The sequence below is a fragment of the Vanacampus margaritifer genome, chromosome 2, assembly GCF_051991255.1.
Source record: "Vanacampus margaritifer isolate UIUO_Vmar chromosome 2, RoL_Vmar_1.0, whole genome shotgun sequence".
In the NCBI taxonomy this organism is placed as follows: Eukaryota; Metazoa; Chordata; class Actinopteri; order Syngnathiformes; family Syngnathidae; genus Vanacampus; species Vanacampus margaritifer.
The window spans coordinates 4,055,436-4,070,192 of record NC_135433.1 but is presented as its reverse complement, the minus strand read 5'-3'; the positions used below and the strand labels follow the sequence as shown (position 1 = coordinate 4,070,192).

The 14,757-nt window shown below is 39.5% G+C and overlaps 1 protein-coding gene across 5 annotated transcripts in view; it reads right to left on the bottom strand.

The window, feature by feature from the left end:
• Window positions 1-14,757, bottom strand: part of tnr (tenascin R (restrictin, janusin)) — a 238,953-nt gene that overhangs the window by 77,909 nt on the left and 146,287 nt on the right. For all 5 annotated transcript variants that reach the window (XM_077555881.1, XM_077555885.1, XM_077555883.1 and 2 more), the window contains 3 exons: window positions 5,822-5,941; window positions 5,542-5,685; window positions 2,835-2,950 (listed from right to left, as the gene is read on the bottom strand). In XM_077555881.1, coding sequence (XP_077412007.1) covers window positions 2,835-2,950; window positions 5,542-5,685; window positions 5,822-5,941 — 380 coding nt within the window. The remainder of the gene's footprint in view (window positions 1-2,834; window positions 2,951-5,541; window positions 5,686-5,821; window positions 5,942-14,757) is intronic.

Sequence of the window (14,757 nt, the reverse complement as noted above, 5' to 3'; positions counted from 1 at the left end):
GTAAATATGATTCTAAAACTGAGTCTATTTGGTGCCACTCTAAACAAGAGTCAAATTTACTCCACATAATTTATTGTGTGTATTACTTATTTTCAAAGAGGATAAAGAATATATGCCTGTGAGTATTGTCATATTGTATGTATAAAAGCATTAAGCTAGCAGACTTTTGTAAGACAAAGTACTCCACACTGTAATTGTTTCTGCATTTCATTATCATATTTTTATGGTATATGATGATATTTTATGATGATATTTTATGATGATATTTTGCTCATAAGTTTAAGAAACCATTTTGGCAAAAGTGCGACACCTGTGCAGTCGAAGGAGTTACAAAAAATACGAACTTAAATGAGCAATTCCTATTACTTGAACAACTTTAAACAGCAAAACCACCGAATTTCAAAACCCACTTGACGATAAAAAGCCTCTGAACTTTCAAAGTTCCAAGTTTTGCATCCAATGATGCATATGTATCACAAGCTGTTGGGATGTACAGGCAACAAGATGCTGCAAAAGATCTGGCGCCTGCTTGCCATTTTCTCTTTCAAAAGTGACGGGATGAGTCACAACATGCATTTTGAACCGTGTTTAAGCCACAAGCATCAATTCACACAACTTCATGTTCACGACGACGTTACGTAATGCGTAAATAAAAATGTCATTATCCATCCTGATCTTTGAACTGTTTTGAAAAGCACTTCAGATTCTTCAGTAAAACTTTGTGCTCTGTTTTTGCTGTGCATTTTCCGGGCAGGTTTCATTAGCTAAACTTCACGACCAAACAATTCTTGCAAACTGAATCAACGTGTTATTTTAAAGAATGCCCACAAATGATTTAATGTGGAAATGTCAGCTCCGCTGTAGTTGCAAAATGTGAAGTTCAGCCCTCCTTAAAAGGCAACAAATGAGTTTGCATAAGCAAAGGCTTTAACGCGCATTTCCATTAGGAGATTGTCAAAATTCACAATCCCCTATTGCTGGATTAAATTCACAGCACAGGACTTGAAACTCCTAATGTGATTTCCCTGGCGGCTGCGAAAGTGCGGGAAGACGGGCTGGTGGGCGGGAGGGCAGTGAGGACCGCTCGCAGGGAAAAGAGGAAAGCAAGCGAGGTGAAAGAGGATGGAGGTTACCTTTGGGGCTAGGCGGCGCTTTGGAGATCACGGCCAGGAGGTGAAAAATGGAGAGTAAAAATGGGATGGAGGGATGAATGGGGCGTTGGATGTTACTGGAAAGAGAGAGAAAGAGGGCAGCGCCATGAAAGGCTGGATGGGGAGGAAGCAGAAGGGAGCGCTAAAAGCAATGAAATCAAATTAGGAGGGACCTTTTTTTTTTTGTGCTTGGAAACATTTTAAAGGGCTTGAAAGAAATACCAAAAAAAGGATCCGGAAACCAGCCAAACCAAAGCACATCTCCCCCATAGGAGACCTTAAAGGAGAAAACCAATTATTGTGAGAGGACTGAGATTAAAGTGCCCAGAGTACCTGAGTTTACCGCCAGATTTAGAAGGAGAAAGGTTTTTGATTACTGGCTTTGGACCCAGTCTGACTACGGTCTAACAAAGGGTTGTGCTCTCAAAAGGGTTTACCGGATCATCCTTTTAATAGCTAATAAGCTTCACACAATCCGGCAGTCGAATTCAAAACAGACTTTGAATTGGGCAAAACCAATTCATTGCCATATTTTGCTCTTTAAAGTCATCATCCATTTTGTGCATTTTTCTTAAATCTCATAAAAGCTCCTCATGAGGACCCGTGTCTTTCTTTACGCCATTTGGAAAAAAAAACAAAAATCATTAAAATTGTCAGTAGTGAAAAAATCGACTCTCTCTGGCTCCATCTATTACCTTTACTTCGATTTTTAAGAAAACCACCACACCCTGGAGAAAAACAACCAATCATAAGCAGAAGGAGTGACCAATGAGGTGTCAATCATATCACAAGCACTCGCGGGGCACATTCATAATATTGCAGGCAAATCCTCGCAGCCTCACTTTGACACGTCACCTTGGGCTTCAGGAGATTTGCTGAAATGAAACTAAGACGGGATATCCACTTCCAGAAGAAAAAAAAAAAAGACCATTCCTTGTTTGCTGTCTATCAGGCGAGCAAACAGAAGCATAAAAAGAAGGACTTGGACATGATCCTGAGACAAAAGGGGAAGCGGAACATATTGTAGGAGTTGCCTTTGCAGGTTGAAAGAGCTCAGCCAGCTGACAGGATTCATGAGTGCTTCTTTGATGAAAAATAAAGGCCCGCATAATGAAGTGGGGGAGAAAACATGACATCATCACTTGTGCTCCTAAATTGAAATAAAATACTTCGAAATTGAAATAATCACCATCATCTTTTTGCTCTCTTTTGTGACACTCTCACGTGACAAACACTGGTCAATCACAAGCTGCTTGTAACGGGTCACATTTCCAAAGATCCACCATGTTCACGAGTTTCCACATTTCTTCGATACGCGGTGATCTCATCCAAAAGAAACTCAATGCAGCCATAGTCTTTTTTTTTTTTTGTTCTTTACTAGTTTGTCAAACCAAAGCTGCCCAAGAATGTTCTCAGCCCATTCGCATAAAAAAAATAGTTGACGACAATTTCGGTCACTGGCGCTTCTTGTTAGGATTCCCATCGACAACATTTCACGTCAGCGGCGCTCAAAGTGTTAAAAATGGTCATTTCAACCACACTCAGAAATGGTTGGCTTTGGTCAGAGACTCAAGTGGGAAGTTTGTGAAGTGAGGCTCCAATCAAATCTTGGTTGCGGTTACAGAGAAAGTTGCAAACGGCCTCTTTAATAGACTGTTGGTAATAATACCGTCGTGTACGCACCTTGGGGATGAAGCTGATCTCCCAGCCGTCGAAGGAATAGTAGGAAGGTTGCCACTGGACCTCCACTGATGTCTCAGTGATGGATTTGAAGAATAAACCGTCTGGATTGGAGAGGTCTGGCGTGGAAACGAGAGACGGATTATTTTCCTTGGGTGACCCGCACGGCCCATAAATCACATCCATCGCATGCTCAACGTGTCCGATGTTGAACTTTTCCCTCGTGCATTAATTTGTTCCGTGCCTCTCCTTTCCAAATGGCATTTCACGTAATAGGTTGGTAAACCTTTCCAAAGATACTTTTTAATTGCTCGTGAAACAATTATTCTTTTGATCTCTGTTACGCTTGAAGTCATTTACATTTTGAATACGGAGCTCAAGTACCGAGACCCATTTTGAGGACATAGAATATCTAGCCGTCCATTTTCTGTGACGCTGGAGGCAATGCCATCCTAGCTGACAATTTAAGCCATATCATATGTGAGTTAACAAGAAATCATGGGCACAGACATGTTTGAGGACGTAAGTAACGAGTGACGAGTACATGATGGACCGCTCGTGATTGGCTTCAGTGGAGATGACTCATGCTAGCTGCGTTAACCCTGGAGAACCCAAGAAGCCTTTTTTTCTTTGGAAAATTATGAATTATACATTAAATGACTGCTATAAGTTCACTGAACACCAAAATATATGTTTTTTCAATTTTAACCCTTTTTTTGGAACTAGCTCAGAGTTGCTAATTTATCAAAAAATATATATAAAACATACTCCTAGGCATTCTGCAACAAAAAAAAAAAAAAATTACCATCTGATGGTTTGCTGAGAAGTTGGTTTTGTTTGGATTGATTTCCAGCTCAATAAAACAGCATGTTGCCAGCCATCTTGTCACCACCACTCTGGCTCATGTAAGTGCAATATTCATCCACTAGATGGCCCCATGCAGGGGTCAGATGTGGCACTCTGGACTTTTGAAGTTAAATTTGTAAAGAAAAAAAGAAAAAAGGTCTTTGTTATTTGAGTAGCAGAATTTATAGGGGTCAAATTTGACCCCGTGGGTTCCCCAGGGTTTGACTTTTTTCCCATCTAGTAAATTTTGTGTTGATGACTGTTGTCCGAAAGAGGGGAAAAAAAAGTAGGTTTGATCATTATTTTTTTAAATGTTTTGAAAATTAAAAGAAAGAAAAAAAAGGTCACAATAAATAATCAAAGCTGAACACCGACATCCCCACAGACTCTGACCATCACTTGAAGGTGGCTGGGGATCTGCGGCCAGCCCAGCTGGTCAGTCATCATGAGCAGAGAATGTTTTGTGTGTTTTTTGAAATACACGGATACAAGATTTTCAGTTTCACACTCGACAGTCAGGCACCCCAAGTACTAAACTGTATACAGTACAGTGGACCACCGGGCTAGCCCACAAATAGTGGAAATCTGCATATAATTGATGTATATTGAAGTACAAAAAAAAAAAAAAAAAAAAAAAAAAAAAAAAAGGTCTTTGTTATTTGAGTAGCAGAATTTATAGGGGCCAAATTTGACCCTGTGGGTTCTCCAGGGTTAAAATGTGTATGTCACTTGTTTCTGAAATATTTGGACACATTTTAAGAAGATGTTTTTACAGGGTTAGGAAATGCAACATGGAACGATAGTACTATATGAAACATGAAGTAGGTTCAGATTGTTTTGAATATGCGCAGTGTTCAATGAAATGAGACAATTAAGGCCTTCTGGAGTAAAATATGCTGTTCCGGGCACAGGAAGCTAAAGTGCGTCTCAGCCGCAGCTCTTCTGTCACCCGACAGTATGACCCGAAAAACATGGCTACAAACCCTCAAGAATTGCTAAGAACAGGAGTAGGCCAAAAAATACCTGTGAATTGTGAATTTCATTGAGGGTTACAGAAATGGTTTGATTGGACTGACTGCCTCAAAGACTTGTGCAACAAAATACTAAGTTACCATCATTTTTGTCCATGCCAGTTTCCATAAAAAATTATTCTGTTTAACTTCAATAATAAGGCAATATCTGATTTTCAGTAAAGATGTAGTTATTTTTATTTTTGTCAGTGACTATTTTTCCTGAAACAGACAGGTATCAACAATTTTGTCCACACGTGTACTTAATGTTTGGGGTTATCCAGGCAATTTCATGCTTTCCATAAAAAAACATACTCTTGTATATACAATAGACTACCAATTTTAAGTTGAATGTTAGAATGATAAAAATTAAAGAAAAACATAGTTTTTCAGCACATTAACAAAGCCTACACTGTTTGTGATTAATTTAATAAAAGCAGTTTTTTATATATATAAAAATTGGAGAGAATAATAATACATATACATTAATACAAAATCATGTGAACTTTTAAAAGTTGCCTCAAAAGTGTATGAATGAATACAAATACTGTACCATATTCGATTGGAATATTGGATTTGGAAATAGAAAAATATTGGCTACATGCTATGCTTTTCATTCCTTATTTATAAACTGGGTGAATTCTCGTACCTGCAAGTGTGGATGCAAAACACCTCCAAGTCTCTGTATGTGTGTATGCATGTGTCTGTATTTGTTCCAGCGTGTTTGAGCGAGAGGAAATGGGGAGCAGGTGGCGCAGGTGACATTCTCACTCTGCCCATGCTCGGGAGCGGAGCGTATTTGTTTTCTTTATGCATTCAAGATGAAAATGAATAAAACATGGCGCCACACTTACAGGTTGCGACAGTAATGCTGGCAGGAACACTGATGCTGTTATTAATGACGGCAAACACATTGATGTTGTACTCCATGCCCGCATCCAGGTCGGCGATGGCGCAGGATGTGGTATTCCCTGCGAGACGCATTTCCAGTTGGATACCTGAGAGACGGGAAATACACAAAAGGTTGCTCTTTTGAATTATTTAGAAGCTTATTGTCAACAGATTTCTTTTTTCTTTTTCTTTTTTCCCAGGCGTCCAGTGCGCTTTGACATTCACGGCCATCTCCAGACTCACCTCCTGGACTGCTCGGTGTGTAGGTGATGAGAAAGTCCGTCAGGACCACCGAACCTTCCCACTCTAGTTCGATATCTCTATCTGTCACCCCTCGGACCTTCAGGTTCATGGCAGGTGCAACTGTCGAAGGAGAATGAGTGAATTCAGTCTTAACACAAAAGGAGTTTCGGGTTTTCTTGACTGCTTTAGAGTGCCGCGTTGTTGGCCAAGAGTGCATGCACAGCAAAGAGAGAAGGCCGAACAGCAAGGTGGATAAAAAACAAAAAAGTCTGATGTGACTTCGGGTTGGCCTTGGCGCTTTAGAGCCCTCAAAAGAGCTTAAACCAAATGCAGCTCATTCAGAATTCTGCTGCTTGGGTTCTGACCAGAACGAAGAACATCTGCTCCAGTCCTAAAGACTTTACATTGATTACCAGTCAGCTGTAGAATAGATTTCAAAATCTTGCTACTGATCTGTATATCACTGAATGGTTTGGGTCCTGATTACATTGAAGAAATGCTACTGGAATTGAAACCCTGCAGGGCTCTGAAGTCTGCTCACTCGGGTCAATTATTGGCGCTCAGAGTTCAAAGTAAACATGGTGAAGCAGCATTTAGCTGTTATGCTGCACACAAATGGAATAAGGAAATCAGCCCCGAGTGTAAATGCTTTTAATTCCAGGTTTTTAAAAAAAAAATGCACTTTTCTGCTCAGTAATTTTAGCGTTCTTTCTTTCTCTCTCTCTCTTTCTCCCTTCCTTTCTTTCTTTCTAAGGTGAGGAATAAATGAAAAACTAGACGGTGCACACTATTGAATCACCATTTGAACTGAACTACTGGAATATATTAAATATCCTAATTCTTATTTATTGAGATGCATGTTTATATATTCGGACTGAAGATAGCCAGAAGCAAGATCGAGGTAATGAGTGTGTGCGCTAAATCCTGAAAAACATCTTGAAAGGAACCTTGTTTTATAATTCAATGCATTTGCGCACGAATTGCATTTACAACTCTGACCAATAAGATTAGCATAAATAACATCACATATCAAGTCAGTGACATAAATTGCAACATGTTTATTGTATTTGATACAAATTCTATATTTTAGCAAAGTACTCATAAGATGACAGTAACCACGACCAAGTCGCTCACTTAACAAGCGGATCTGTAGCACAAGTTCAGATACGTTTTTGAAACGATATTGCGCTTTAACACTGTTTCTTTACTCACTGCTAATCAATATAGAGCAATGCTTTAGTTGTGACTAAAATATCTTTTACTCAAACCTAATTCGCAAACTATTTCATGTCAGCTAGTGACATCCGACTCTCGGGCGGACAACTGATTATCCTGCATGAAATAATTTGTGATCTTTGCTAAAGATGCATTTTTACACACAGTGTGGATGCGAGTCACATTTTTCATAGAACCTCATATCCAACTTTTTGGCCACTTTTCTCCCTATCTTGCTATCTCCTTTGCGTCCGGCACTGGTGATGGAGGCAGTGATTGTAGGGATGCTGTGCTACTCATCGGGTGATTCGCTTGTCAGTTATGGTAGCGGCAGTGAGAGGCAGACACACTGTGAGATGATTTGTCGAAATTTCGGACACTGCTTGACATGTCGCCGGCCGTCACAATGGTTACATCTTTCATTTTTGTTGCCGTAAAATGTACGACCACCATTTTGGAACTACAATTGGCTGGGACTGAGAGGGCCAAATTTGTAATAAAAACTTGTTGTCTACTGACTATGTATTCACTTGTTAATATATGGCTTTATTCCATCTGACTTTACGGATAACACAACTTTATTCTCACAAGATTATGACTTTTCAACCTGATATAATTTTTTTCTTCTGACCTTTTTTTCTCCTCATAACATTCACAAATTTTTGTTTCTCTGTAAAGTGTAAATCATTTCTAAATTTGGCAAACCACAAAGAAAAGCGTAGTTAACAACCCCGCCAAATGATTTGAATGATATAAATAACACCAAATGTATAAATTGTATAAATCCTGAAAAATCGAGCCTCGGATTTTCCACACTGTGATGAGGCACTCTAAAGTGGCCACGACCGTGTGGAAGCCCCTGTCCATAGGCTGGCTGTTACATTAGACTTCTTTCTTTTTTTTTATCCTGCTCTACTTCCTTCTCTCCATGATATGCGCACACTTGCAGGTAACAATGGGGCACTCTAAAGCGGCCTTACCAGCGCGAAATCTCTGTCCACATGCTTGCTTTTACATTGGACTCCTGAATTTTTTTAAAATCACGTTCTTCCACCTTCTCTCCGTGAGTGCGCACACTTGCAGCTAACAATGGGGCACTCTAAAGCGGCCTTACCAGCGCGAAACCTCTGTCCACATGCTTGCTTTTACATTGGACTTCTTAAATTTTGGAAAATCTCGTTCTTCCACCTTCTCTCCGTGAAGAGCGCGCACTTACGGCCAACTACGATGCGCTCTAAAGCGGCCACATCAGCAGACTGTCCGAAGGGAAGATGTATTTTCGTAGTTTAAGCAAAGCTAGCTAGCTAGCTAACTGCATGTTGCGATCGTGCCTGATAACCACTGTTGCAAAACAGAGGCTCAAGTTCTTAAATCGTGAAAGAATTCAAGATATTATGAGGGTGAAAATAGTTGAATACTATATCTTCACAAATGAGTATGACAATCTTTTCACTTTTTTTCAGCTATTGTTCTCAAACATGTACAACGTTTGAACGTGAGATACTTAGAAAAAAACCTCTGAATTCACTTTACAGAATCTTTAGAACTGAAATAGTTAACTTTTTAAATCCTATGACTTTTGGGGAGAACTCCTAGTCAATAGTTCTATGCACAACTGTCATCGTCTCAAATCTACATTCTTTTCCCTAAGTTGTGTTTCTTCTATCCTGAGAAAAATAAATGAAGAGCCGCGAGCAAGCAAGCAAGCAAGCAAGCGTGAAGACAAAAGGCAGAGCACGGTCCATCCAGGTTGAAGTGGCAATCGTCAAGTCAAGTCATGCGCCGAGAGGTGCTGCTGAATTTTTATGCGCCTGCATAAACAAGAGTGTTTACAGTTCATTCGGCCAAAAACAACGACGGTGAAGGAAGGGAGACAGGGGAAAGGCATGGTACGAGTAGATGAAATGAGGAGACGCTCAGACAGGAGATAAAAGGAGAGGAGGCGGCGGTCTGAAATGAGGGACATCAGACGAATGGAATAAAGCAGAATTTGGAGGAGCAAATGGCATCTCCTCAACATCTTTGCGTCCTGTGATATTGAACTTTACAACACAGTTTCTGAAACCTCCACGGGGAGCCTTTGGATACCTTGGTGGCCTTTTCAAGTACCCCTTGACAGATGGCCACAGGCTGTTTAGCATATTGCTCACTTTGTAGCAGTCAATCTCATGAGAGGGGAGGGGGAGGGGGAAGGGGAAGGGGAAGGGGAAGGGGAAGGGGAAGGGGAAGGGGAAGGGGAGGTGGGATTCCTGAGTTGCTGACTGCGAGACGTTTCTATATCTCGTCACTTAAATGAAGGCAGTAACAACTCAGTGAAATGGGAGTCATCAGTGACAGACAAAAACTATTCGATGATGATAGACAGCATATTATGCTTTGAACAAGAGACCATTTATGATGCTTTCAAAGTTGGAATATGCGATGCGACTTCGACTATCTTAGTTCGACAAGAGGTAATCGAAGAGCAGCTCGTTTAGATAGAACTTCATTTAGCGTCACACTTGGCCTTGTTTGACATCATGTTTTACAATAAAGTATTAAAGTGGCACAATTCAGATATGGTTGTGTAAAATAAAATTAAAAATAAAATTAAAAACAAGATACATGAATCAGATATCTGCTAGTGCAGGCGTGGCCAAGTTGGGTCCTCGAGAGCCACTATCCAGCCTGTTTTCCATGTTTCTCTCCACTAACACACCTGATTCATGATCAGGATCGTTGTCAGGCTTCTGCAAAGCTTGCTGATCAGCTGATCATTAGAATCAGCTGCGCTGAAGGAGGAAGACATGGAACACAGGCTGGATAGTGGCTCTCGAGGACCGAACTTGGCCACCCCTGTGCTAGTGTGTGTGGAAATAGCCCGATTACATATTCCTTGTAAATGTCAGGCAAACGCATCGTAAATGAAATCTACAGCAACAACATAGTTCATTATACAGTAGGAGGTCAACCAATTAGCCGACTGTACTACTTTGTATTGATTCTTAAAGCTTAATGTGGATGATTCTCGTCTTCAAATCGGTCATTTTAGAGAGCACTTTTAACTTTCGTATTTTTGAATGCTCGGAATTTCTAAAATCTAGAATAAAATATTTTATTTGGTTACTTGATTTGAACCAATGCTGATTTATAGTCTTATAAAAATATGTTTTAGCATGTTATCATGTTGGGATAACTTTATTCGAATGTAAAAAAAAAATGAAAGTAATTGAGACAATTTGAATGTGCTTTTGTTATTCTTCATAAAGCATTGCCGAGGTCGTGGTTCGGGACTCTGTTTTGGGAGATTAAAAACAAAAAAACAGATTTGCTTGCAAAAAAATGTGATCAGGAAATCTCAATTTTGCTTTTTATTTATGCTGTATAAATTACAACAATTATATTCAGCTCAATAGAGATCCGGACGTCACGTGACTATTTCTCTGAACACGCCCCCCTGCGGGAGGAAAGTAGCAGTTGCAGCGTTAATGGACTACAACGGTGAGGAGGGCAAAAACTATCGTTGACAGTCACTTTGATGAAAAGAAGATCATATACATGCGCGAGGTGGACATGTTGGATTGCCGATGAAGTGTCAGGAAGGCTTTTTTTTTCCTCAACTCTGCGACGCTACTCGTGGAATTACCTCTTCTGTTGCCGGTGAAAACTTTCAAATCTGATCATACAAAGGCTTTACAAATTTGTACAATCCGAATTCATTTCCACTTTATTTGTGGTCAAAATGCCATAGAAGTTAGCAGTACGTTAGCAACTTAAACTTATTTATGCCGTAAAAAGTCTTTTTTATGGTGGTGGTCAGTTATTACACTCAACTGTGCAATATCTATTAAACCGTAGCAGCACAAATGAACGAAAATGATTATTTCCCCCACATTTTGCGTGTGGTAACAGTTTTAGCATCTGCTGATCCAGCCACCATGTACAAAGTGCAACATTGGCGGTTTTCTGAGGATTTGGGGGTTTTATGGGATACTGCTTTCAAGATAGTATAAGAATGCTGTGAGTCCGCTGTAACTACACACTTGCGAGAGGACTGCAGCCATTTGTCTGTAAACTTGCTTGTGTCCAGAATATTCTGTAAAATAAATCCTTCAAAGGACCTGTTCACCGATCTCCAGTCTGTATTCAGAAAATCATCATTCTCTCTATCCGAACAACAACGAACACGCGGAAGACAAAGATGATCTTCTAACAGTAGCCTGGAGCATGCTTGATCCTTATATATATTATATGCCTCTCCTCGTTGTGGCAGCTAGTCCACAACAGCTGTCAATCATTGCTCAAGTGTGGCATTTGCTGTTTACTCAAAGTGGCAGACGCGTTTTCTATGCTGCCAAAATGGCTGCGCTTTTGGGACGCGTGACGTCAACATCCAGATCTCTATGGTGTCTCATTTTTAATGATTTGCTTTTATTTACTTCTATTCCATGACACCGTTCTGTGATGCGCTAAACGTTAGGCACCGCTGCATTTTGCTTCGGAAATATCAATGACGGTATCGATTAAGCAACTTTGACTCGACTTTAGTCGCATTATGGTCGTCTGAAACAAATATTTTGTCGTTCAACCGCTAGTGTGCTCAAGTGTGTTCTTTCAGATGTCCAGGGATGTGATTTGACCAAAGTGAAATTATCTGAAAATTTAGCCGGGGTTCTGGGGGCCGCTGGCACCCAGCTAGGTCCAGGGCAGTGCCCTGGTGGGGGGACAAGGGGGGCGAGGCCCCCCGGAGCTCATGGGTTTTCCGTGTTTTTAAGTACTTTCAATGCACTCACATGACAAAGAAATAGACAAAACAACAGCATAAATTTTCAATGTATATTGAACTATCCCATATAAAATGGCAGTTTTAGTCAACTCAAAATCAGTCACATTCAAAAACATTGGACTGCCTTTGCATTTAAAAACTATCACTGAGAATATCATCATATCTAACTCATGTGATTACTAAGTTAACACATAAATAATGTTGAAGAGTTCAAATTTCATGAACAAATAATTGTATCATGACCAAATGAAAAGTAACTCATTTTAGAGCATACCACAAATGTCTTTGTTATAGCAGAAGATGTTATCTGTCGGTGTCATGTGCATACACAATGAACTACTAAAAAAAAAAAAAAAAAAAAAAAAAAAAAATTTTGGGGGGGAGATAAAAAAAAGCGGAATTCCGCGAATTAGCGGAAAAATCACATCCCTGGATGTCTTTCAGGGAAACACACAATGATATCAAACATGGCTCTCAAACATTTTCATACACAGAAGGCACAAAATCCGAATTGGGCATTTATAAGGCAGCAAATGACGTTTGTCTGAAACTGACTTGGCTCTTGACCAAGACACAACACGGAATCGTTGATTGAAATTTTAAATGCGATCTCAACTTTAAATTCAATGAAAATGGTGCTAATCCAACTTGATAGCAGTTCAATGCCGGAGACTTTTGTAAAACTGCAAGAAATGTTACTTAGGCAAGTATCCTTCTAAAGGCATTCGGCCGCCATCTGAAGGTGAGTCTTAAAGGCTCATTAGATGTAATCAGCATTTTATCATTGCCGACTACAACACATTCTAAGCAACTAAAAAACCTTGATGGTTAAATCTCTGTCTGACAACAAAGGTCAGTATATCATTAGGCGCCACCTTCGGAGAACATTGGGTAATACCCCCCCCCCCTTCCCCCCATTTGCAAAATCACTAAAGACATATGTTCTTTGGATAAGATTTATATTTGCTCAGCCACCATGATGTCTGCACAATCTGATTGCTTTTACGAGGTTCAAAGACGTTCATGTTTGGATTGACATATTCACAGGGATGTTGGAGGAAATGGGGTGTCCAGAAAAATTATAGAACAAGCACTTTTCCAACAAATCCAATGATAATTGAATGGACCTTTGCAGGCCCCTTTTTCATGGTCAATCATCAAAATAATCCATCAATCCATTATCTTAACTGCATCCGGCCATATTACCACCCAGACTTGAATCCGGGTCACGGCACCAATCTTTTTATCTTTAATGCTCACAATATAAAATACAATTTAAGTACAGTGGTACCTCGGAGTTTGAACATAATTCGTTCCTGCGAATTATGTTCAACCTCCGAAACATTGTTTCCCATAGGAAATAATGTGAATACAATTAATCCGTTCCCAATATCCAAAAATTACCATTTTTATTTCTATTTATGTTTTTTACATTTACAGTACAGTAAAGTATTTAAACAATAAAAATACCTTACCTTACCTGTTGTGGTGTGATGGCGTCAGTGTATGATAAATGCTGTTAATGCTATCTTTAGTTCAGTGCTGAGTTTGTGTATTTTACATTGGGCATATTGTTAGACTACTAAGTGGTCCTTGCGTGCGTTGTTTAACGTCAGGCACGTTGTTGAATAGCTAAGGGGGGTCCTCGTGCCACTATTTATAGAAGTAGTCACGGTAGTTACAACTGCGTGATAATTTCCTTCCTAATTCCACTGTGGTTCGTAGCACTGTATGTTTTTCTTTGCTGCCACTGGCATTGTTGTCTTTCTTTGGGCCCATGGCGAAGAAAATTGTCGTGGGAAAATCAAAATGCACTCGAGAGTATGGAGCACCTCCGGGAGTCTTCGCGATCTGACGGGAAATGAGCAGTGCGTCGTCTCAACTGCCGCAACGTGAGCATTCGACATTGCTCGGCTTCACTCGGCTACCCGTTAGCTTGCTTTGCTTGGGTGTTCGAACTCCGAAAATTAGTTCAAACTCCGAGCTTCCACTGTATAAAAAATAACGACTAAAAGTACTGTAACTACCAGAAGACTATATATTTTCAGTTGAACTATTGAATGGATGCCAGAAAGATCGAGACACGGCCATGGAGCCCTTTCTGTGCCAGATGCTGAAGAAGGTCTAATCTATCAAAAATTGTTCCTAATATTATACTATCTGGATCACTATCCTAGTTGGGGTTCTTGTCCACCAAACTTAATATCGATTGGTGAATGTGAATGTGAAAATATTTTTTCTAAGTTTCATACTCTTGTTAACATAAAAGTTGGTAAAAATGTTAAACTAATAGAAATATGGCTGTATCTTTTAGTCTTTGATACAGTAATTTCATGATTCATAAAATTGAGTTAAAATAAAAAAAAAGTTTTTACTGTACTGTATAAAACGAGTGTGATATTGATTTGCATTGAGGTCATTTTTCTGCCACTAGATGGCATAATTGCATTTGTAAGACGGTGACAGCTCAGTGCGTTTTTATTATTATTCTTTTTTTACACATTAAAAGCTATCTAACATTTAACATGAAGTAACCTGTGAAATTCTGCATATTTTTAAAATTGTAAAATACAACTTGACTGCAGTCAGTCTCCACAAATATATGCATTATTATTAAATGTATTACTTCTAAATTTTGACGTGGACATGTCTGCTGCATTGCGATTGGAATTCCACCAGTACAGGCTTTCCAAATAAGGGGCGGTCATTAATCGCGCGTTAAAAAAACGAGTGGCGTTAAAGGAACTTTAAATTATTTGACGCCCCCTAGTTTTTTTTCTTTCTGTAAAGTATATTAGTTTAAAAATTACAAGGGGAATTAACAATCGTATATGAATGCTTTAACACAATAAGATCAAGTGTTGTATTTTGTTTGGTAATATGAGATTTAATTTGTTAGAGTTGTCACCTTGTCATTGTTCCTCCAAATAATCTAATATTTGAGTGAAAAGTTAGT